Raw genomic sequence first — 23636 nt, 5'->3', positions numbered from 1 at the left:
GCTGTTCTCTGTTCAAGAAATGAATGTATTCTTTTATATTAAAATGTTTTCGTTTAAACGCTCCGTTCATTTTGGACTCGCTCAAGAGCGCCCTCTAGTGTTTGAGAAACCCCTTAAGACTTTACAGAGTGGTAATTCCCCTGTTTACAAGTTCTCAGGCAGAAACTTCAAAAGAACGTGGGGTAATGTTTCTGTACAAACAAAATTAAAAGACACCTATCCAAACTGCTCCATGTTCGAACGCAGCCATAAGAGACCGAGTCAAAGGAAAGGAAACTTTAAAGAAAGCAAAACGTGAACCAAAGAAGTAGTCATGGCCATATAATGTGCACTTTTGCACCAAGCTTGAACATGGAGCTTCTTATAAGTTCCTGTGATGCAGGTGAAGATAAAGCCTCCAGGAGCAGCTGTTGCTGTTGACTCCATTTTGATCATTTGCCTCTGGATGAATATGCCATGTGAAACATGTTCTTGCTGGTCAGTTTAGGGGCCTGATCTGTTTAGACTAATGTCACATATAGGTTACATTTAAAAGATATGGTGAACAGCCTACCAACAAAATTAGATTTGGTGAGAAATCTACCTGATTTACCTACTGTGTCAAAGTAGCCAATTTTATTTTACCATTTCTATAGGTAATACTTTGTCCAACATTGTCAGAAGCCCAATATGCAAGCCTATTTGCAACTACTTAACAACGCAATTGTGATGATTTAGGCATGCAGTTTATACAATACTAACCTAGTGGCTATAAGTGTCTACTACTTTACCCATTAGGCTCATAGCTCCAGTCCAAAAGTAAGAAACTAGCCATTACTTTAAAGGAAAATTCCACCAATTTTTCCAAATTAGCGCATAATTCATGAATCAAGATGTTAACAGAGTGGCTTAGTGTGAAATGCTTTATTATAGAGCAACCAATTCTTTACAGTGGTAGAAATAGGAACCAGGGGTCACAATGTCTACAACGCAAATATAACAGCTTCATTTACTATCTGAAATCCACAGGTTAGCCCCCATTAGTCTTCTAAGTTGTATATGTAATGTTGATGATGATAAAATAGATCAATCTTAAAAAAAAAAGTTTTCTTTGGTGACTATTTTGCTTTACAATGCCCTGTGTGTACCTCTGGATCATGAATATATTTTAAAATCTTATCTCAAAACTATTGTATAACATTGTCCTAGGTATCAGATAAGACGTTTGTAAAATTTTTATGTAACTTCTTCCTCTAAGGCAGCTTTCAGATGCTTCAGACGTCAGTTCCTATCACTTGGTGCATTTCCCAAGAACGACGCATTTCACATAAGACTGCTCTGAATGACTTTGTTTACATCTTAACAATGAAATTATGCAAAAAATCGGGAAAAATCAGTAGAATTCCCCTTTAACTGATGAGATGAAGGTGTGCAAGGAAATCACTAAACTAGACTTCAGGCCTCCAGGACTACAGATGATTTAACTGCCCAGACTTACATTTTCACTGGGAATTGCTCTGAAGTTGCCCTCTGTCTTCAGAATGTGGACAAGACTCCACCAAGTGGTCATTCCTGGTGCAGCAAATTGGCTTTGAGCTCATACCTGCAGCTGCCTGGAATTGTGCACACTTATTTGTCATGTGTCCAAATGGTCATACCTTTGCGTGTATATTCCACATTTGCCATGTGCATGTCTGATTGAGCAATCTGTGCATGTGATTCTTCCAGACATAAAGCTTTAAGTCCTGGCATATCCTCAGCAACCTCAAAGCTCTCATACCTCTTTGGGAAATCTCAGGTTGCAGAATGTGTCTCTGAAAAATCCTAATGGTCTGCATTCTTTGGTCTTTGTTCCAAGTACAGCTGTGGTTTTACCATCTTAAAGCATAATTTCTCAAAAGCATTGCATTTTTAGAAGATACAAAATCCCCAGAAATATCAATGCTGAAACTTATGAAGTTGAAAAATTAAATTAGACAAGAGTTCTTGAGAGTTGACTTCTATATGCCTTAAGTTGCGTTCATCTAAAAGAGCTGTATTTCCAAACCAAAGAGACCATTGAAGATACTCAGAGAAAACATTTTCAGCATGTAAACGTTGTAACTGTTGTATTCTTCAGCTTCTGCATCTAATAATGGCCCTAAATGTCATGCCTAGTAATACTCAACAGAGGGCGACAAACAACATCTTAAAAACTGGGCCTTGTTTTCCAATAATTCATATGAAGAAATTTCTTCTTAAACCCACTTACGCAGTTTTCTAAAGATTCTGACATCGTTCCCCAGTGTTTTCTTGTTTGTTCTTGGAGAAGAACAGAATCTACACACAGTCAAGAGCACAAAAATGTGAACAATTAAGAACCCGTCAGACCTTTTCTTAGGGCTTGTCTCAAGAACAAATGTAAGAAAAAACTTAGAGGATTTTGGTGAATGAGGCCCAGTGTTCTTGTAGAATAGTCAATGTGGCAATAATGTATCACAGTACTTGAAGATACTTTCATGATACACCATATATGTCAATATGTTTTGTTTTTCTACGGTTTGTGAACAAGTTATGACTGAAAAATACCCCCGCAAAACAGTAGTGCTGTATTTAAAGAGCCAATATAATGGAAAACCGAATTGTCCTTGCTTTTCTGAAATAAAAGAGAATGGCATGGTATGTAAAGACTATTATTGTTTCCATATGTACTGCTCACCCCCCTGTCCACAGAGTCCATATATGGAAATTAAGTTGCAAAACCAGTCCATTATTAATTTGTTGTTTCTGTGATGTCATCAGAACCATCTTATTTACATGAATCCACCTGTTCAGCCTACAGCAGTTTATTCCCACCCACTCACAGTGAAGGTATAAGGTATATATATATATATATATATATATATATATATATATATATATATATATATATATATTTATATATATACTTATATAAAATATAAGATTAAATTAAAGAGTTATTTGCATCATGTAAGGTTTCTTCATACTGATAGAGAATGGGCTGAAGATGATGCCTTTTTTAAAAGCTTCATTCTATAAAACATGGTTCTTTTAGGGTTTTTCATAAAGACAGTGGTTCTATATAAAACCATCAACACTCAAAGAATGTTTTGCTTGATTAAAGGATTATTTGCTTGGTGAAATGGTTCTTCAGATAGATGCAGAATGTGCTGTAAATGGTTCTATATAGAACCTTTTTAAAAAGAGTTCTAGATAGCAGCCAAAAGGGATCTTCTATTGTTATTATGTTAAGCCTGTAATAATAGAAGAACCCTTTTCAAAAAGATTCTATATAGAATCATTTACAACTCATTCTCCATCAAACTGAAGAACCCTTTCATAATGCAAAGAATCCTTTAATCATGCAGAGGGTTCTTTAATCATGCAAAGTGCTCTTTGAGTGTCTATTGTTCTATACAGAACCATTTTCTTTAATAAAGAACCCTTGAAGAGTATTTAAGGAATAAAGAGAGGTTGGTCAGGTAAAAATTAGTTATGACCATTTATGGCCATTTAACAATAATGTTTTCTTAATGATTTTTGGCTGGACATATAGTTTGAGGTAAAAATTCTGTGATATAGAACCTTTAAACTATGAAGAGTACCTTTAAACTTTAAAAACTCACACATTGCACATAAAAAAATAAAGAACTGTCCATCGACAGGAGGTACACGGTGATGTTTTGATGTTTGTGTACAGCTAAGAGCATCATTACCCTGTCATACAGGTGTTTACTTTCGTGCTCTCAATTTACCTCTCCCTCCTCTTTCCTCTCAGTCAGTAGAGATGGACAGTAACCTGTTGCGCGTTGCCATGTTCATGGCTGTGGTGTGGCTTGTGGTGGCTGTTTATCTGTTTGTGTGTGTATATCTGCTATGCACTTTTTGCCAGAGGATGCGGAGGAACCAGAGAGAGATGGAAAGCCCTGAAACAGAAAGAGGAGATGTTTTATAACAGATGCAACTCAAATGAGGCTTACTGGGGACTGTATGGAACGGTGAATCTCTCTCCAGACAAAAGGCAAGTGAGAATTACAGGAAAATAAGTTGTCAGTCTTTAGAGGAATACAATAGTCTGAAGTTCAGAACTTCAAGAAAGTTGGATAACAGCAAGTACAGAGTAGAGAGTTCTGTTCATGTCTATTATCTTAAACATAAAGGGTTCTTAAGAGCAATGCCAAAGAAGAGCCATATTTGATTTCTTAAAGAACCTTTCAAGTAATAGTTCTTTCAAGAAATTTTGTTAAATTTAGCTTTTAACTTCCACATAATATAAAGACTACATATCGACTAAAGTTTTTTCCTCTAGCAGGTCTAAGCCAAAAAGCATTAAGGAGCCTTTTTTAAGAATGTACAGAATGACCACTTCTGATGAATATGAGAAGTTTCCATTAAGCAATGGTTATATTTTCATGCATTTAGGGCCAGTCCCATTTCACCCCTCACCCCTACCACTTAGCTCTTAGCCCCTGTTTTGTACGTTCATGCCTAGGGATAAGGTGTCCCAATTTTTGTTGAGATAGAGAGGTAGGACGAAGCATTAGGGCTACATGGCCCTCCAAACTGAGGTTTTTCAGAGGTACACCCCAAACAGTGTTGCTGGAAAAAAGTAAAACTGGCAAGATGGCTGCACAAGTGACCAAAATGTCCCACAAATGTGAATATTTTCTTTTTTTTAATAATGATAACCATTGTATTATCTTAGTTTAATGTCATTTCAATGTGTTATTGCTTTTCTTCATAGCAAGCATAAAAATTCTCTAAAAGAGTGCTAATGTCTCAGTAGCTAGCTAGCTAAATTTCCCATTCCACCTTAGATAGTCTAGCAGTACTGATACCCAAAGCCCAAGAATGTAGCTGCTGCTCCGTTTTAGGTGGAGCAAGAAAATTTGACCAAGAAGCTGCTGAATAGCTGACATCAGCTTCATATCACTAAAGAATTAGGCGAGGGCAACATTAAGTAATTATCACATCCCCCCTTTTTGAAGGTAAATGATTCCCTAAATGTAAGTAAAGCCCAGCAGTGAGGTTGCTAAATGTTACCCTTCTTTGCTATCACTGCAGACTGTCAGGGTGGCCTACACAGCACTGCTAGTAGCCTGATAATGAAGTAATGTTCTTCTTTATTTTAAGGGGACTTCAACTACTACCCTTGTAACTCAGTTCCAAGGGGCAATGTGACACTCAAAAACAAGGGGTAGGGCTTAAAATAAGAAATAGGATTGGGCCTAAGTGCATCTATGTTCTTCTGCCTTGTTTGGACAGGAATGTTCAGAAGAAGTAAAAAGGGCTATACTGGATTTCTGCAGAACAGTTTATAACAGCATCAGTACTACTGCAATAAACTTTACACAGCTAATCAAGAGCCTCAGAAACTGAATGTTAGATCTGTCCAGCATGACAGGCATCCAGGAGAAGACTGGACATCCTTGACATCTGTTTTAAACACTTAGATCTTGATCAGCGGCATTGAAATTCCACATTCAAAAGGTTCCCTCACATACTGCATGAAACGGTTATGAAGTTCTGAGAAAGTTTTGGCCTAAAACATATTTTAAATGTATTTATGGTCGAGGGGAATTTACGAGGTGTTGTGAGGCAAAATAGTCCCCAAAGACAATTTGGTGGGTTTTTTTCCTTCAGATTTACCACTATTTTTCCACCATCAGTATTACATATAAAAGCTCAGAAGACACAAATAGGTTCACTGATTGCTTTGGATATTAAATAAAATGTGTATTGTAGGCAATGTAAGTCCTGGCTCTTATCACTACGACTGTAAGGACAATCAGTGGGCTTCCCCTTTAAAGCTGGTATTTATAAAGTGTTTTGGACTATGAGGTGCTACGTCTGATGTGTGCAGCTTTGATTTTAGTGCTTGATTCACATTCTAATCAAGTCATCACGGCCGTCATAAAATGAAGAAAACATAATGGACCATATCAGCATTGCATCTGGTTAATTTTGTTCCTTCTTGTGGCTTTATTATTTCATGACTACTGCTCCTGTCAGTTACACATGCAGGTTGTCATCATCCTTATCTGGACAGGAAATTGCATATCATGCTTGTACTTTGATATTTTGGAAGTTTTAGCCTTGTAATTAAACTGATTTGAAGTGTTAAATCACCAGTAGTCTTACTAATAGAACAAAATCCAGACTGAAGATCTCTGCATATAAAAACTGCATTGCCTTTCTGCTCACATTGGCTGTGTTTGGTAGAGACTTTGAATCTGATTTAGAGGAACAGGGGATGATGGCAGCATTGCTGCAAAGACTGTTACAGTAAATGCTGTAAAGGTGACGCCCCTTTCAGATTACTTCATCATTTCAGCATGCATTGTAGCTCTGACTGTAAACAACTCAAAGGGGAACTCCACTGATTTTTCTCCAGAACTCTGCATAAATAATTGGTTATAAAGATATAAAAGTCATTCAGGGTGTTTTGTTGCGAAATGCTGTTCTACAGAGATTTACAGTGGTGGTGATAGGAACCAGGTGTCCACATGTAAAAACTTCCTCACAGAAAGTTATTAATGTAAATACACTTCCTGATGTCTGACTCAATGTGTTTGAACGAACTATTATTTTAATCCATTTATTTGAATCCTTTCATGGTGGAGGGGTACATGCAGGGTGCTGTGTTGTTTCAGATTTAGAACCATTTGACCATCATCAACATTACATATAATAACTTGTGTAAGTTCACTAATGTTTTTTTTTAAGGTAAAGTGGCTTTCTTATGTTGTAGTCATGACGACCACCACTGTAAAGACATCTTAGTCTCTATAATGAATCATTTCACATCAAACCACACTGAATGACTCTGCTTACATCTCAAGGACTATTTAGAATTTTTGAAAAATTGGTGGGGTTCCCCTTTAATAGCGTCACGTAGTATCTGATGACGAAAGATTAGGAGGCCGTTTCTTTGTAGAACCACAGTCCGGAGTTCATTTCCTGCGCTGGATGGGCGTTTCCCCACTGATCTGTCCGATTCCAGTGAACGTAGAGTCGACTCTGAATCTGAATCCAAGCGATGGGAGGGGATTAAAAAAAGTCGATTTAACAGAATAACCTCGATTCCAAAATCCACGCCCTGAAGAAGGGAATGTGATAAAAAATAAAGGCTGCACTCTTAATTACATTTGATCCTAGCAAGGAAATCTGGAGCTCTAACGCTAGCTAAACTAACTTGACTAGTGGTCGCTGGATAAACAGTACCTGATTTTTCTCTGTAACGTTAGACTCCTTCAAGTGGGATCATATGTTTTTGATGCTTTGTAAATCAGCTTACGGTTACAAATTTTACAGTTATCCTTGTTTTCCGACGTAAAATAAATGCAAACTGTGTGGAAACGAATCCTTGGAGTCGATACTTGATTACCGGATATTTGAGATCGATTCTTTTTAGTTTCGACTCCGAGGCCAAGTGGTTGCAGTCGAACTTGGAAAAGGGGAGGCCAGCTGTGGAGTTGAGGTAAAGTAGTTGCTTTGTCACCAAATTAAGAAAAGAAGCCAAAAATAGTGGGTTGAACTGTTGAGGTAGAGGAGCTGTTATGTTGTTGAGCTTCATTTTGGACAGCACAGTAAGCAAACGCACCACTTCAGGTTTGTGAATCGACTGATTTTCACTTTACAATTCCCTACTGGATGCTACAGTGATGTGGTGATATTTTTCTGGATGTGTATTCTTATTTTAGGTTCAGCTGATGGTTTAAACTTCGCAGACTTTGCTGGTTTATTGGTGAGCAGAAGTGCACATTGAGTTATGCTGCGTGTAGAATGTGCAACGTTGCAGCTTGTTTGAATAGAGAAGGCATGTCTATTGTGACTATTGTAGGTGTAGCTGTTTCCGCCTGGTCCCCTTTGTAAAAATGAAATCAGCTACATTTTACAGTCAATAACAAGAAATGAATCTACACTAAATGTCCAAAAGTCTGCACACACCTGCTTATCCAGAGTTTTTCCTGAAATCAAAGTTGAGGAGTTTGTCCCTTCTTTGCTGCAGTAACAGCGTCTACTCTTCGGGGAAGGCTTTTGGAACATTGCTTTAAGGATTTGATTGCCACAGGTGAATTAGTGAGGTCAGGTACTGATGTTGGATGATCAGTTCTGGATCCCTCCAGCTCATTCCAAAGGTACTGGATAGAGCTCCGTCACTCAAAACAACACAGTTCCACTGCTCCACAGCACAGCGCTGAGGGACTTTATGCTCCTCTAGTCCATGCATTTGCATAAGTAGTTAATTAAGATCTAGACATAGTAATTCAGGGAGAGGCAGAATTGTTAATGCTGGTGGTGATAGTAACCAGATGTCTGCATCCAAAACAGTGGTCATCAACCCTTTTTCTTGAGATCACCTCCAGTCTGCCTGTCATACCTGCTCCAGGTCCAAAACTTCTTCAGAAGTCCTTGATTAGCTGCATCAGATGCATTCAATTCAATTCAATTCCATTCAAGTTTATTTGTATAGCGCTTTTTACAACAATGTTGTCACAAAGCAGCTTTACAGAAGTTTGAAAACACACAGTTACATACATATAAATATACATATAGATAAACATACATATAGGAAAAACTCCCTCAGTCTGGAGGAAGAAACCTTAGGAGGAACCAAGACTCACAAGGGGAGACCCATCCTCCTCTGGTCAAACAGTATTTACAATTTAATAAGCTAAATACCAAATAAAAGCTAAGAGGATCTCTGTTTGAAGACTGGATGGTAACGCTTTAGAAACTGCACTGGTAGAGGCAGTCTCTGACTGAGTCTTTATGAAAAGTGGGAGTGAGCTGAAACAGTCCCACATAGTGTGAAGTAAAAGGGGAACAGCATGCTAGATGCAGGTTGGAACCAAGCTCTGATCTAAAAGCTCCCTCAGAGGACACAGTAACATGAAATGTTCACAAAGTTATTGTCTGATTACTGGGCCATTATTATGCAGTAGTCTTCAGATAAGATTTTGGGCTGCATTGTTCATTTAAACATAATACATGCAGGGTGTTCTAAGGCAAAATAGTCTCCAAAGAAAGTTTTTTTTTTTCTTTTCTTTTCTTTCAGATACCAGTACCACTATTTTAGCATTATCAGCATTGGATAAAAACTCAGAAGACCCTTGTAGGTTCACTGGTTACTGGAATGTGGAGTTTATAATGCATCTAAAAGCTCAGACTTTGTTTTATATTTTTAAACAATGGTTTGACACAAACTATGTATGTACAGAGATACATGCGGAGCATTTTAAGGAAAAATATATTTTTTTAATTAACTTGTTGTGTATAAAAACAGAATACATGTAGGTTCTCTGGTCATTTTGAATAGCAAATAAAATGGTTTTATTTGTGTTGTAGACATTGTGACCCCTGGTTCCTGTCACCACCACTGAAAAGAAATCGGTAGGTTTTTCTACAATGATCCACATCAAACCACTTTGAATGACTTTACATCTCAACAGTTCTGTATAAATTTTGAAAAAGTTGTGAAATTCCACTTTAAGCTCACGTGTAGCTGCTCCAGGGCGTCATATTCTGTCGGCAGTGCTTTTCAGTGGAGATCATGCAAGCAGATTTTTGTTTAAATGTTAAGTGTCTATGTCAGTAATGGGCTCACCTTAAAGTAGCATTCACTAATTGAAATTTTTTTTAGACATGTAGTGTGAGAGAAAGGCGATGTATAACAACTTCTGATATCTCAATACAGGGTTAACCCAGTTAAACAACAATGGCTTCTGTGTGGGTGAGTATAGCTCTACAAAACTTTGTAAGTTTTTGTGAATGTCATCAAGGCCAATTTAATAAGAGTTTATTGGTCTGTGTTTATTAACACCATGTATTTAAGTACAAGGCCGAATAAATCTGATGTGTCTCTTATGTTTCAGGATGATCTGAGCCTTCTTCTGGATTCCCCAGATTCATTAACAGTTCCTGTAAGAACACCTTTTGTGTCCTTACATATTTTTCTTAATGGGTTTACAAGCACTCTTTTATGTACAAATTGTGATCTGATATTCTGTTCATATCTTCCAGTCTAGTGCCAGAGGCACCGTTAAGGAAAAGCCAGGTTTCAATCCATCTGAAGATGTTGCTGCTTTAAGGAAGGCTATAGAAGGCCTAGGTGAGGCACCTCCCAACTACCATTAACATGCTGGTATTTACAGTTACTCACTGAGTAAATTTACACTGCACCCAGTTTACCAGAGATCAGCTGAAGAATGCACACATTGCTTGACTGCAGTCACCAGCTGTCAGGGATATTATATGACGATTTTGTGCATGTTTTTTACTGATAATGTTTCTGACACTGGCAGGGACCAATGAGAAATCTCTGATTGACATTCTCACTCAGAGAAGCAATGCCCAGCGCCAGCTGATCTGCAAAGCTTACCATCAAGCAACTGGAAGGGTAAACCAACCATACTAGTCTTTACCCCAGTGTAGACTTCAGAAGTATACATTTGAAAGAGTGCATATCCTTATTTTTTGTATTTTGTCCATTAAATATTTATGATACATATTTTTATTGTTATTGTGGTAGATTTTGTCTATCAGATCTACAATATGATTTTGAGAACATATTGTAAATATTGTCAACACTGAACAATTGCATGTGTCATTAAAATGAGGGCATAAATGGTAATTGTATTTAGGACATGTTTAAATGTATTTAGGACATGTTTAAATCCTTCTACTGGGACCTCTTATAGCTTATCAAACTTCAGCATATATTCTTCTACTATAGTGATGTTATATTTTGTCATATTTGAATACCCCTGCCATATATTTGTGTGGCTTTATGTATTAAAAAAAGCATTAATTTATTTTACACAACCATTTTCTTATTAAACAGGCTGTTATTGTTAGTGTACCTTTAGACTGATATATGTAAATGAGGTCTGTTCTGATTGGCTCTTCTGCTACATTCTGAAAGCAGTCTGGACTGAGATACTCTTAGTTGGGGTATTGAAGGACTTCAGGTTAACCTAGAAATTCAAAACTGTTCAGCTGTATAGGTGACCAGGACTTTACACAGTTCCCACAAACCATTCTAACATGTGAGCTCTTGAATGACAGACTCTCGCTGATGACCTGAAAGGTGACACTCGTGGAGACTTTGAGGATATCCTGCTGGGCCTGATCATGACCCCAGCTCAGTTTGACTGCAGGGAATTTATGCGAGCGATTAAAGTAAGAGATTTATGTCACCATTGTGGAAAAACATCCTGTGCTCTTTTCTTGACATGTATCATATTGATATTATATTATATTGACATGACTCTCTTCTGTTTTGCCATGCTGGCTTTTGTAGTTCTTTTGTAGTTCAAAACCTGAAAACTTTAAAGTTTATTGATATTGATTCAGACATCATCTCAATGATTGTGTGGTTAGTAATCCATCTCTATTCTCGCAGGGAGCTGGAACAACAGACAGCACTTTGATAGAGATATTTTCATCCCGATCTAACTTTCAAATCAAAGCTCTGTCTGATGCATATTTGGCAGGTTTGAATTTTAAAATAATTGTTCTTGTTTTGTTGCAGATCATTTGATTATATTAAATACTGATTTTACTTTATGATCTGTTTCAGAAACTGGGAGATCACTACTTCATGACCTGAAGTCTGAGGTGTCAGGGGATTATGGGAAAGCCCTGCTTATCCTTGCTGAGGTTGGCTTCCTTGGTGGTCTCTTTGCATCTGTATCTGATTTGTATAGATGAAAATGAGCAATGCTAGCTCCTCACTTTGCTTAACCAACAGGGCAAAAGGGATGAGAGTACCACAGTGGATGCTGCGAAAGCTAAAGCAGATGCCAAGGTAATGCCGAACAGAAGATAGAAATTCTGTTCTCCGTTCATGCTGGTATTTGTTTGGAACCAAGGTGTCATAGAGGGCATCATGTCAGAAGAGTTGCTCTTTGCAGTGGTACTGCCTAGGGGTGGGCGGTATGAACATGTTTATTGTTATTGTGATAAATTACATCATTGTGTAGTCATTGTATTGTCTGAGTATTGTGGACATCATTAGTATGTAAAGAACACTGAACAACTGCCCTGTTTCAATACAAAAAGAGCATAAATTAGTTGATTTGAATTTAATGCAGCAGATTATGTGAAACACTGAATAAAAGGTATTGTACTCATAGTTGATTGTGCAGTTCAGTAGTATTTTTGTAAATCTGGCAAAACAGGGGCTTTTTATGTACAATGGCGTTTTAGGGCCACTATTAATAAAAATAAAAATAGTAGACTTCAAGAATAAAGTTGTAATATTTTGAGAAATAAAGTCGTACAGCATGATATTTGGAAAATAAAGTCATAATATTTAGAGAAAAATTATGTACTATTTTGAGATAAAAAGTCATAATATTTAGAGGAAAAAAGTTGGAGAATTACTACATTAAAGTGGAATTAATACCAGGAAAGGACGCAATATTGTGGCCAAAGGCCTTGCAAAGGGAAGGCAGCACTTCCTCGTGTTAAAATGAGGGGCATTGAGGAGTTGGTGGAGTTATACTTTCATATCGATTTCACCCTCAAAGAAATACTCAGTCTAGCTGTCTCTCCTGGCAGCACCAGTCTCTTATTATTATAAGAAATGCCTGAAAATGCTGTGCTTATTTTCAAAGTCTACTATTTTTATTTTTTATTAAAGGTGGCCATAAAACGCTGACGTATTTTTGTCTCTTTCAGCGTATCAAATTGTATTGAGGAATAAACAAAGTCATTCAGAGTGGTTTGATGTGAAATAGTATATTAGATAAACCTAACTAGCTTTCTTTAAAGCTATGGTAATGTGAACCAGAGGTCACAATGTCCACACGCATATACATGAATATCCAGTACTTTGCCTTACAGCACCCTGTATGTACCATTCCACTATAAATGAATTGAAAATAATTACATTTGATACCATAAATTTATCTATCATGTGTGTGTGTGTATATGTATGTATGTATGTATGTATGTGTGTATATATATATATATATATATATATATATATATATATATATATATATATATATATATATATAAAATGTGTATATATATAATGTGTATGTATTATCATAAACCACTGTCTTAGAAATCAGCCAACTTTCATTCTTTTATGTGTAGTAGCTTTTTAGAGTGCACTAAATGATTCAGATGTCTGGTTTCTATCACAAATCTGATTTCAGAAGTTTCTCCAGAGTGGAGCATTTCATATCAGAACAATCTGAATGACTCTAAATGTTTAAATTACACAGGCGTTTTGAAATTCAGTGTATTTCCCCTTTAATAAATAAGTCAGTGAGCTTGCCAAACATCATGTATGTCAGCCTTGAACACGTTTCAAACAAGTCTGTTCTTTTTTACATCTAACTCCATTATGCACAATTGTGTTTTATTGGACAGGTCCTGTATGAGGCTGGCGAGAAGAGGTGGGGGACAGATGAGAGCAAGTTCACTGATATCCTATGCCACAGGAGTGTTCCTCAGCTCAGACAGAGTAAGAGGCAGACTAGATACCAGTGTTTCTTAAATTCTGTACTGGTTACACAAACTGGAACTAACTTTGTTTTTAATACAGTTTGAAAGGCCCATATCATATAATAACAGTTTGATGTAGTATGTGTTAGATTTCATAATGTGCCATTAATTTCACATTCCAGTCTACATATGTAAAATATATTAAATTGTTTTGTTTATGATGTCCTAACAATCAGCACATTAAAAGGAATATGACAATATATCATCATAGTGATAAATTATGTCAGATGTATATCCATTATGAACAGATCTTCAGTACATGTAGAACACTCACCAAATTCATGTTTCATTAAGAGAGCAAAATTATTCCTCTTTAACTGGATTTAGTACCAAACAGCATGCCAAATATTGAATAAAAAGGCATTATATTTACAGTTTTTGAAAGTAGTTTTAAAAATGTAGCACTACTGGTACTTTTATTTGTTTATTTATTTATTTTCTCAGTTCCAACTGATCAAATGTCAAAAAAAATATGATGGCATATCGTCTATCATGAAAATTTCCACCACAGTCCAGTACATACAGTCTTATGCAAATGTTTGGATGTCCCTAGTCAACTTATGTTTAACCAAAAATAAAATTCTAAACATTTTAATAAACACTTTTCCCCAGTATGTTAAACTCAAGCAAATAAATATTAATTTGCAGATAAATGCCATGTTTAAGTTTGCTGCCCCTGGAAGATGTAAAGAAAATGTAGAATATGGGCCTCTTAATGTTAGATGGTCATGTGTTTTAAAATGTAGTTTGGAGATTTGCTATCTTTGACTAAATGTTGTTGTTGTTTTATGATGAATATGTACCAGTTTTAGCGAATTGGACTTTTTCATTTGCTTTTTTCATTTCCTAAATTTAAAAGCTCTAGTTGAATACAAGAATCTGACTGGGAAGACCCTGCAGCAGAGCATCGAGAGTGAGATGTCTGGAAATTTAGAGAACATTCTGGTAGCCATAGGTATCACAAATTCCTTTTTGCTTTTCTTGTAAATATTATCATCTCTCATCATATATAGCTCTTGCTTGTTATTAACTGTTATTTAAATGGCATGTATTTTCAGTGAAATGTGTGAAAAGTGTACCAGCTTATATGGCAGAGCGCCTCAATCAGAGTATGAAGGTAAGCAAAGCAGGCAGCACAGCCTGGGATGAAACTATTTTACAAGGGAAAACTGTAAAATGAAATTAGATTCACTCTGGCACACATACCTTTTCTCTATTGTTTAAAAGTTTAAATATTTGAAAAAAAATCTGATGAAAATGTATAAAAAAATCAGTTTGGTTGCAGATTAATATTTAAAATAAAGTGGTTGCCCTGTACAACTTCACAGGTTTGAATGATTTTTTAAAAACTAGCACGCTGTAAATATGAATTAAGAAATGTTAGATATGTCCAGAATAATGAGAGGAGCAGCAGAAGATTCTAAAATGTTAAATAATAATTCAGATATATAAATATTCAGAATGTATCATATTTTACAGAATGTAAAACTACTGCATGGTATTCATTAAGATTCACTAAAATAAAATTAATAAAACGTTTATTCACATCTTGATCAAAGAATTCTTGAAATATTGAATTACACATCTCAAAACGAATTGTTTTTATAATATTTGAATCCACAGCATGTACAATATTATTGTAAATAAAACACCAGAGAAGTGTTTATATGGCAAGTGATTCCAAACTTTTGACTATTAGACTTCAGACTATTAATCTCATTGAAAGTGCCCTAGTTAAACATTGGCAATAGCTAAACTTCATTTGCTTTCATTCTGTGAAATTTCTCATGCACTTGCGTGTTGAGTCATAATCCATCCAGCTAAATGATGAGCAACATAACAATTAATAGCATTATAAATTGTCTCATGATACTCTGTACCGAGTATGTCTTGGGTATTATCACTATACTGTATACTGTCCTGTTATGCTGGAACATTTTGTCTTCAGCCCAATAGCAGTGCAGAAAAAAACTGGCTTAGGGTGCTGAATAACATACCCTTGACTAGTCGAGTGCGCGCTGCTAGGCAAACACATTGCTTTAACCTCTTAAAATCCCAGGTTAATTACATATTGAGGCTTATTATACAGTCACTACAGTAATTAGAAAAGCTATTCATGGGTTATAGAAGTGTGTAATGAAACGGTTGGCCCTGGCCCTATTTTTCTGACTTTTAATGTCTAATTTTTGGAGATTTATATGTATGTAGGTATGTGTGTTATTTGTTGAATGCCATGTTAATTGTATTTTAGAACAGGCTGGTTGTGTGGGGTTTAGTTGGTCTTGTGCTGTTTATCTTTAAGTTGATGTGATACTAAGAACATGCATTGCCCAGCTCTTTGGTCATGTGTTTGACAAGACAGATGAATTAATTCACACTTACAATTGAGCAGGCTAAAGGTTCTCCACAAGGAAGAAAAGGTAGCTTTTGTGAGCTTCATTAGAATGGAGGAACATTTATAAATAACAGTCATGGAAATGGTTACGGTTATATGTTATGAGGATCATTTGTTTCATTAGTTAGGTATTCCAGGCAAAAAAGCAGAGGAGGTGCTGTGGCAAATTGATGCAGGGCAAGACAGCATCCAGTATGAGTCCAGTATGAGACTGAGCCAGTGTTTTAGAGTTGTGAAAAACAACGCTTGGCAAAATCATGGCATGTGACTGATTACATGTTGTTACGTTTTGCTGTATCACTCACCCTTATTCATCACTACTCCGGCCTAAAGACTGCACTGAATTTGTTTAGCTCTGTTGAACCAGCTGTTTTTGATTTATTTAGGGCCTGGGAACCACTGAATCCATTCTGACCAGGATTATGGTCAGCCGGTCTGAAATTGACCTGCTGGATATCAGGGCGGAGTATAAAAAACTTTATGGCTGCTCCTTATATTCTGCAATTGCGGTAAGTTTAAACTAAATGTTGGTCATTTTCCTTACAAGCAGATCCTGCTGTCAATCCAAACCTCCTGTAAAGTAACAATGGCTGTGTTTACATGCAAACATTTTTGCCAATCCAATTAATAAAAAGAGATATCAGTTTTAGTTTATACTTGGAATGTAAAACCCCAATTCCAATTAAGTTGGGACGTTGTGTAAAATATAAATAAAAACAGAATACGATGATTTGCAAATCCTTTTCAACCTATATTCAATTGAATACACCACAAAGACAAGATGTTTAATGTTCAAACGTATAAACTTTAAAATTTATTGTTTTTTTCAAATATTCTCTAACTTTTAATTTGATGCCTGTAACACAAAGAAAGTTGGGACAGGGGCAACAAAAGACTGGGAAAGTTGAGGAATGCTCAAAAAACACCTGTTTGGAACATTCCACAGGTGAACAGGTTAATTGGAAACAGGTGAGTGTCATGACTGGGTATGAAGGGAGCATCCCTGAAAGGCTCAGTCGTTCACAAGCAAGGATGGGGTGAGGTTCACCACTTTGTGAACAACTGCATGAGCAAATAGTCCAACAGTTTAAGAACGTTTCTCAACGTGCAGTTACAAGGAATTTAGGGATTTCATCATCTACAGTCCATAATATCATCAAAAGATTCAGAGAATCTGGAGAAATCTCTGCAAGTAAGCGGCAAGGCAGAAAAACATCATTGAATGCCCGTGACCTTTGATCCCTCAGGCGGCACTGCATTAAAAACCGACATCATTCTGTAATGGATATTACTACATGGGCTCAGGAACACTTCAGAAAACCATTGTCAGTGAACACAGTTCGTCGCTCCATCTACAAGTACAAGTTAAAACTCTGCCATGCAAAGCTAAAGCCATATATCAACAACACCCAGAAACACCGCCGGCTTCTCTGGGACTGAGCTCATCTGAGATGGACTGACGCCAAGTGGAAAAGTGTCCTGTGGTCTGACGAGTCCATATTTCAGATTATTTTTGGAAATCATGGACGTCGTGTCCTCCGGGCCAAAGGGGAAATGGACTGTCCAGATTGTTATCAGCGGAAAGTTCAAAAGCCAACATCTCTGATGGTGTGGGGGTGTGTTAGAGCCCATGGCATGGATAACTTGCACATCTGTGAAGGCGCCATTAATGCTGAAAGGTACATACAGGTTTTGGAGCAACATATGCTGCCATCCAAGCAACGTCTTGTTCAGGGACGTCCTGCTTATTTTCAGCAAGACAATGTCAAGCCACATTCTGCACATGTTACAACAGGGTGGCTTTGCAGTAAAAGAGTGCAGGTACTAAACTGGCCTGCCTGCAGTCCAGACCTGTCTCCCATTGAAAATGTGTGGCGCATTATGAAGTGCAAAATACGACAATGGAGACTGTTGAGCAACTGAAGTTGTACATCAAAAAAGTATGGGAAAGAATTCCACCTACAAAGCTTCAACAATTAGTGTCCTTAGTTCCTAAACGCTTATTGAGTGTTGTTAAAAGGAAAGGTGATGTAACACAGTGGTAAACATGCCTCTGTCCCACATTCTTTGGAACGTGTTGCAGCCATCAAATTCAAGATGAGTGAATATTTGCAAAAAACAAAGTTTATCCGTTTGAACATTAAATATCTTGTCTTTGTAGTGTATTCAATTGGATATAGGTTGAAAAGGATTTGCAAATCATCGTATTCTGTTTTTGTTTGTTTTATACAACGTCCCAGCTTCATTGGAATTGGGGTTGTAAATGTGGCTAATGAAATCTACAGAAAAACTGTTAATCTGCAATGTTCTGTCAGTTTTTAAAGCTTGACTTCCCCATTAGTAGCATGACTATCTGTAGTGTAGCAGTCTTATGGTTCAAAATAAAAATGAATAGGCCATCTAAAAATTACTTTCAACAAATAACAAAAAAATACAAAAACATTCATATTGGTGCTGCAATACAGCCTAATATTGTAAAACTGCTGTATGCTGCCCATGAGTTATGGGGATAAAGGAGCCCAGTAAAGATGTTAGGCAATGCGCCACCCACGCAGCCTGCATGGCTGGAACTTGCTACTGCTGGTCTCACAATTGTTTCCTCTTTCTGAGTTTGTGCAGTTTTTTACCTGTCGGTTCTCCATTATCCATTTCTTGATGAACTGGTTCTTATGAGTCATTGAAACTTGATTCTAAATCTTGCCCAATTCTAGTCGGATGTAGCCGGCGACTTTGGCCAATGCTTGAAGAGGCTTTGTGGAGGGGATGACTGAGTGGGAGCAGATGAAGATTAGCTCCACCCACCAAGGAGTCTGGGCTCGCCTGTGATTAATGTTTTTTGGATCTTAATCACTAAAAGCTAAACACCTCCTATGTGAGCTTATATTACAGTACTGATTTGTGTGATTATTCTCATTTAGTAACTGTGGTTCTCAAGGCTTTAATTTACATTTTAAATTTCACCCTGAAGTCACCAAGTGCCTGCTGCTTTGCTTACATGCACCAAAATAAATCTTTGCTAGTCTAATGTCTGAGTCATTCAGGGTGGTTTGATGTGAAATGATTCATTGTTTCTGACATCTTTACATTAATAGTGATGGGAACCAGAGATTATTTCCTGATGAATATGACTTCTTGTGGCTGACTCTGATTCATTTACAGTTTTGTTGAAGCTGTTTATGACTGGGCACTGACCCTGATGATATAAAGTGTTTTTTGTTTTTTTGTGTATGTTATTCAAATGGCCAGTGAACCTACATGTGTCAATGTTATGTTAAGGGTAAAATCGTGTAAAATGATGTGTAAGATTTTGCCTTGCAACACACTGCATGTACTCCTACACCATGAATGAAAAATGTTTTAGGCCAGAAACATAACATCGTAAAACAGTGTCTTGGGCATCAAGCTGCACATTTGTAATAATTCAAAAAAAGACTTTTGGTAATGTTGCTTGTAGAGACATTTAGCTATTCAGATGTCTGGTTCCTATTATCACCATTGTGTTGAATTATGATTTGGTTAGGTTTATCTAAAATGACACATTTCATATCAAACCAATCTGAATAGCCTTTAAAAAAGTAAATATGCCAACCATATGGATGATGAAAGTATGAAAGGCCAGAGACACATATCCTTTATCTTCTTTGCTTATGCTTCATATATAAATGTGTATCATGCTATTTGTGCGTTATCCAGAATTTCCCTAGTAAATATAACTTCATTGGCTGTTTAGGTGCAGTTTAGTAGAAAAATTGCCATATCCCCATTTTTGACACCATTCGAACAATGCAGCACTTGTGCTACTTACAGGATTTTAAAAAATTATTTAAATAAAATAAAAAAAGGTTGGACTTCTACTTAATCTCTGGCTGGAGCACATTTTTAACCCCTATGTTAATCTGAGATCTTATCTGTTTTACTCTCTGCTTGACTCCTACTGTCTTGGTTGCCAAAGTAACATTTTGCAAGATAACTTCAGCACTTTCAGCCTTTCAGAGTCTTATTTAAACTTGACTGCTTTTCTCTGCTGTTTGACTGGAACCTTTCTAATTAAATCTAATATGAATGCAGGGGGCTGTTTACTACAGTAGACACTTCTGGAAAACACTTTCAGGTGGAGCTTAAAATGAATTGTACAGAGCAGTAATCAAGAACCTTCACATATTTGCTTAATACTTCAATGGCAAAATGTAATGTTTAACAAGCTTGTATTAAATTTCAATGAATTAATATAAAAGCATATAAATATTTAGGACTCAGTCAAATCATCACCTCTAACCCATTCAGAGAGATCAGGGGACTATCAGCACTATAACCCTTTGGAGCAAATGATAAAGCCTGAGCAAAAACAACCATATCAGCCTGCGTAAAATTGAAGAACCATCTGAAGTGTTAAAATTGAAACCTTGTACCATCTCTTGAACGAGCCCTTCATTTTCAACATGCATTTCCAGTGAACCAAAGCTTGATGGGCTTATAAAAATATTTGAAATATGAAGCTATGCATGACCCATGTGTGAAGTTATATTGGCAAAGCACCTACACTGTCAGAAATAAATGTATGAAACTGTCACTTAATGAACATAATTGTACCATAAGCCACTGAAATTATATTTTCCAAGTTGTATTACCAGACATTTTATTTTATTGTTCTGTTTTAAAACTTTAGGTTATGAAAAGGAACAAATACATAGTTTTCTACTGGGGAAGACCATATTTAAAGTACAAAACTGGACCTTAAACCCACAGTCGTACCTTTGAGGGAACATTTACATTGTTTGTACTATGATGAATGAAAAATATACCTGCGCAGAATCTTTATTTGTAACAGTGTTGACAGATTAACCGTAAGGTTTTTCTCTGAAATCTAAATGCTGTTGCTTTCAGCATTACACATTGCTTTGCAGATCATTGTGCCATGGAGATTTTGAGAAATAAATGTCCTGCCCAAAGAAAAAAAATGTCTTTTGACCAGCAGGTGGCAATGACGACCATATGAACTCTCTATTCATGACGGAGTAATTGTGTCATTGTTTATGTAAAAATTACAGAATAATTATTTGAGCCCAGAAAAGAGCCTCAGTATGACTTTTATGCTATATAGTATTTTATGTGTTACACTGAAAGTCCATTGAGGAGAAGGAACGCTGGAAAATCAAAGTGAATTTCCTTTCACTCAAAGACATTAAACTGGAATAGGATTAAGCACCCAGTCTGGAAATTAGTTACCAGAATCATATGAAAGTGACTGGCAAGTAGAGATTTGCCTTTGTTGTAGAATAATGAAATGTCTAAGCCCATAGACAATAGGGATTGTCATTACCTCACAGCTGCTGGCAAATCCTGCAAAGGTTCTTAGCCCAATTTCTGTTGTAGATCTGACTGGTTTTGTGCCTGTAATTTCTTCTGGATCATCTGCAGGGTTGAAGTAACATCTGCATTCATGAAAATGTGAAGATCAGAAGTGGTATTATATTAGCCAACTACTCAGCAATATACAGATGGTGTCTAAGTCTTGAGTACAAATAAAAATATACATGACATCAAATGATTTTCATGATATGCCTGTGATCGAATTATACACTGTAGGCCAGCAAATCTAACATGAGAAAACATACTAATCAGAAGTTAATGCACACATGAAACTGTTTGGATTACTGTAATATTGTCTGTAATCTGGTGATTAGTTGAAGGAAACTCCAGTCCCCTCTTTCTCCTTATGGTTAGTAATCAGGCAGAAAAAGGGCAGCTCTAGGATAATCCCTCCTGTTAGTCCAACAAGACAGTAATGGCAGATTACAACTGTTTTTAGAATGGGATTAGGAGAAATATCATCTGGCAAACCTGTCAGTCTGTTTGAGCGTCATGTCTAGATATTAAACATTGCACAAAAGCCTTCACACCCAAACAATCCATCAATCTTTTCTACTGTTTTTATCTTAATGTATATTCATACATACCCAAAAATGCACAAAGGCATTAACAACTATGTTTTTCAGTATTTAGTGTGTTCACTCTTTATTCTTATCACAGACACTTTCTTTTTAAGACTTGCTTTCAAATTTTTAAAGAAATCTGCAGGGATATTTTTCCCCTCATCCAAAGTTAAGTCTTAAAAGTTGGTTGCATTTTCTGACTCTCACCATCCAAGTAACCCCAAACACATCCAGTGACATTGATGTTTGGACTCTGGTATGGTCAGTCCATTGTTCTTTGAACACCAGCAGCTTCTTTGATTTGTACAAGGGCTTCTTGACAACTGCACATCCTTTCAGATCCATGATATTGAGTTGTCTTTATACAGTGGAAGGATGCATGTGAATTTTTTCAGGTCTGAAGTAAGAGTGGGGCATGATTTTCTCCTCTCTCAAAGATGAAAACTAAGTGCTGTTAATCTGATGGGGACAGTTGTGATGATCTACCAGGTCTTGCACGCTTGTTAGGAGTCGCATTTTCTCTGAAGCCTTGAATTGTTTTTGAACTCCAGTCCCAGAAAATAAATTAAGGGCAATCTCTGACTTTTGCACAGTGTTGTACATGGATGTACTTTATCCACAAGGATCAATAGCACAGTATGAAAATTGACAGAAAAAAAAATTCTCACGTCAGTAGAAAGAATTTATTCTGATTCATTAACAGCATTCAGATATGTACAAACTTATCATTCCAAAACATAAATGTCCAACAAAGACAGAACTAAGGCCAACCCCGAAAACAATGAAGAAATAAAAGGCAACATGACAGAGGCATTAATACAGGTTGTGCTGTGAGCATTCAGATATACTCCACGTTCATCAGGGTGAAAAAATTGGCCTTGGCCACAGTGCTATGTACTGACCTTCTGTGTGCCTTAAAACCATTTAAAAATAACACCTATATCAGTTTCAGTAGGCCAACATTATCTTCCATTCACAGAGATTTGTTCAAGTAACTTCAATGTAACATTTTCACAAACTACACAGCCTCTCACCACAAGTTATATCCCAAACGTAAAAGATACAAGTAACAAAATACCCACATACTGCAGTTACAGTACAACAGAATTCATTAGCAATACTTTATATGATTCAGTCAACATCACAACTTGTTTCAGCATAAGATAAAGAATAACAAGAGAAAGTAACAAAGAGGAAAGAACATCAGTTCCCAGACTTTGTCAGTGCTATGTATGAAAGGCTCAGTTGAACAAGTTTACATTGTAAATCAATGGGCACATATGGCAGAGAAAATGGAAAAACAAAACTAAGATTTTGTTCAGGCTGTGAGGCTGATCGACCCATTTTGAGATAATCACTGCACAGAGAACCTTAGGTTTTGTGTCTGAAGGCAAATAAGATGTAAAATCATGCAATTTGAATAACATTAAAACAATGAAAATGGGTTGTGCTGTACCGTTATAAGTAGGGATGCATGATGATATTGAAATCATATCAAATGTGCTAAAATATTAGCATTTTATTATTTTTACAGCATGTATAACCCTCAACAACAAGTGTTACATTTCTCTGCAATGCTAATCCTGGTGCAGCTAGTCCCAATTCCTACATTTTTTAAATATTTATGTATTGGCAGGTACATGCCTAAAAAATATTGGAAATCAACCATAATTCCCATATCTGTGCAGCCACATAGCCTACAAGCGCCTCCTCACCACTGTGCTAGTATTCCAGATATAAGTTACATTTTTTACCAAAAATGGTTTTTAAGGCTAAATTACTGACAGTATAATGTTTAAGATTTA

The 23636-nt window shown here is 36.5% G+C and overlaps 1 protein-coding gene across 3 annotated transcripts; it reads left to right on the top strand.

Moving 5' to 3' along the window:
- Nucleotides 1-7370: 7370 nt before the first annotated feature.
- On the top strand, nucleotides 7371-19965 carry anxa3b (annexin A3b). Of its 3 annotated transcripts, XM_017708163.2 has the most exons (16): nucleotides 7416-7590; nucleotides 7683-7726; nucleotides 9331-9375; nucleotides 9680-9715; nucleotides 9858-9905; nucleotides 10006-10093; nucleotides 10287-10381; nucleotides 11050-11163; nucleotides 11387-11477; nucleotides 11564-11643; nucleotides 11735-11791; nucleotides 13369-13462; nucleotides 14363-14458; nucleotides 14562-14620; nucleotides 16285-16407; nucleotides 18610-19965. In XM_017708163.2, exons 4-16 carry the CDS (start codon nucleotides 9701-9703, stop codon nucleotides 18667-18669), a joined length of 1020 nt encoding a protein of 339 aa, XP_017563652.1. In that variant the 5' UTR covers nucleotides 7416-7590; nucleotides 7683-7726; nucleotides 9331-9375; nucleotides 9680-9700; the 3' UTR covers nucleotides 18670-19965. The 3 variants fall into 3 exon arrangements, with proteins under 3 accessions (XP_017563654.1, XP_017563652.1, XP_017563653.1); XM_017708165.2 differs by lacking the exon at nucleotides 7683-7726 and having other exon boundaries at nucleotides 7371-7459; XM_017708164.2 differs by lacking the exon at nucleotides 7683-7726.
- The last annotated feature ends 3671 nt before the right edge of the window (nucleotides 19966-23636 follow it).

The sequence above is a fragment of the Pygocentrus nattereri genome, chromosome 18 (assembly GCF_015220715.1).
Source record: "Pygocentrus nattereri isolate fPygNat1 chromosome 18, fPygNat1.pri, whole genome shotgun sequence".
In the NCBI taxonomy this organism is placed as follows: domain Eukaryota; kingdom Metazoa; phylum Chordata; class Actinopteri; order Characiformes; family Serrasalmidae; genus Pygocentrus; species Pygocentrus nattereri.
This window is presented reverse-complemented; position numbering and strand designations above follow the sequence as displayed.

Coding starts and splice junctions, on each gene's coding strand:
- anxa3b (XM_017708165.2), top strand. Junction 11,644..11,734: donor CCCTGCTTATCCTTGCTGAG/GTTGGCTTCCTT, acceptor CTTAACCAACAG/GGCAAAAGGGATGAGAGTAC. Junction 14,621..16,284: donor GCCTCAATCAGAGTATGAAG/GTAAGCAAAGCA, acceptor TGATTTATTTAG/GGCCTGGGAACCACTGAATC.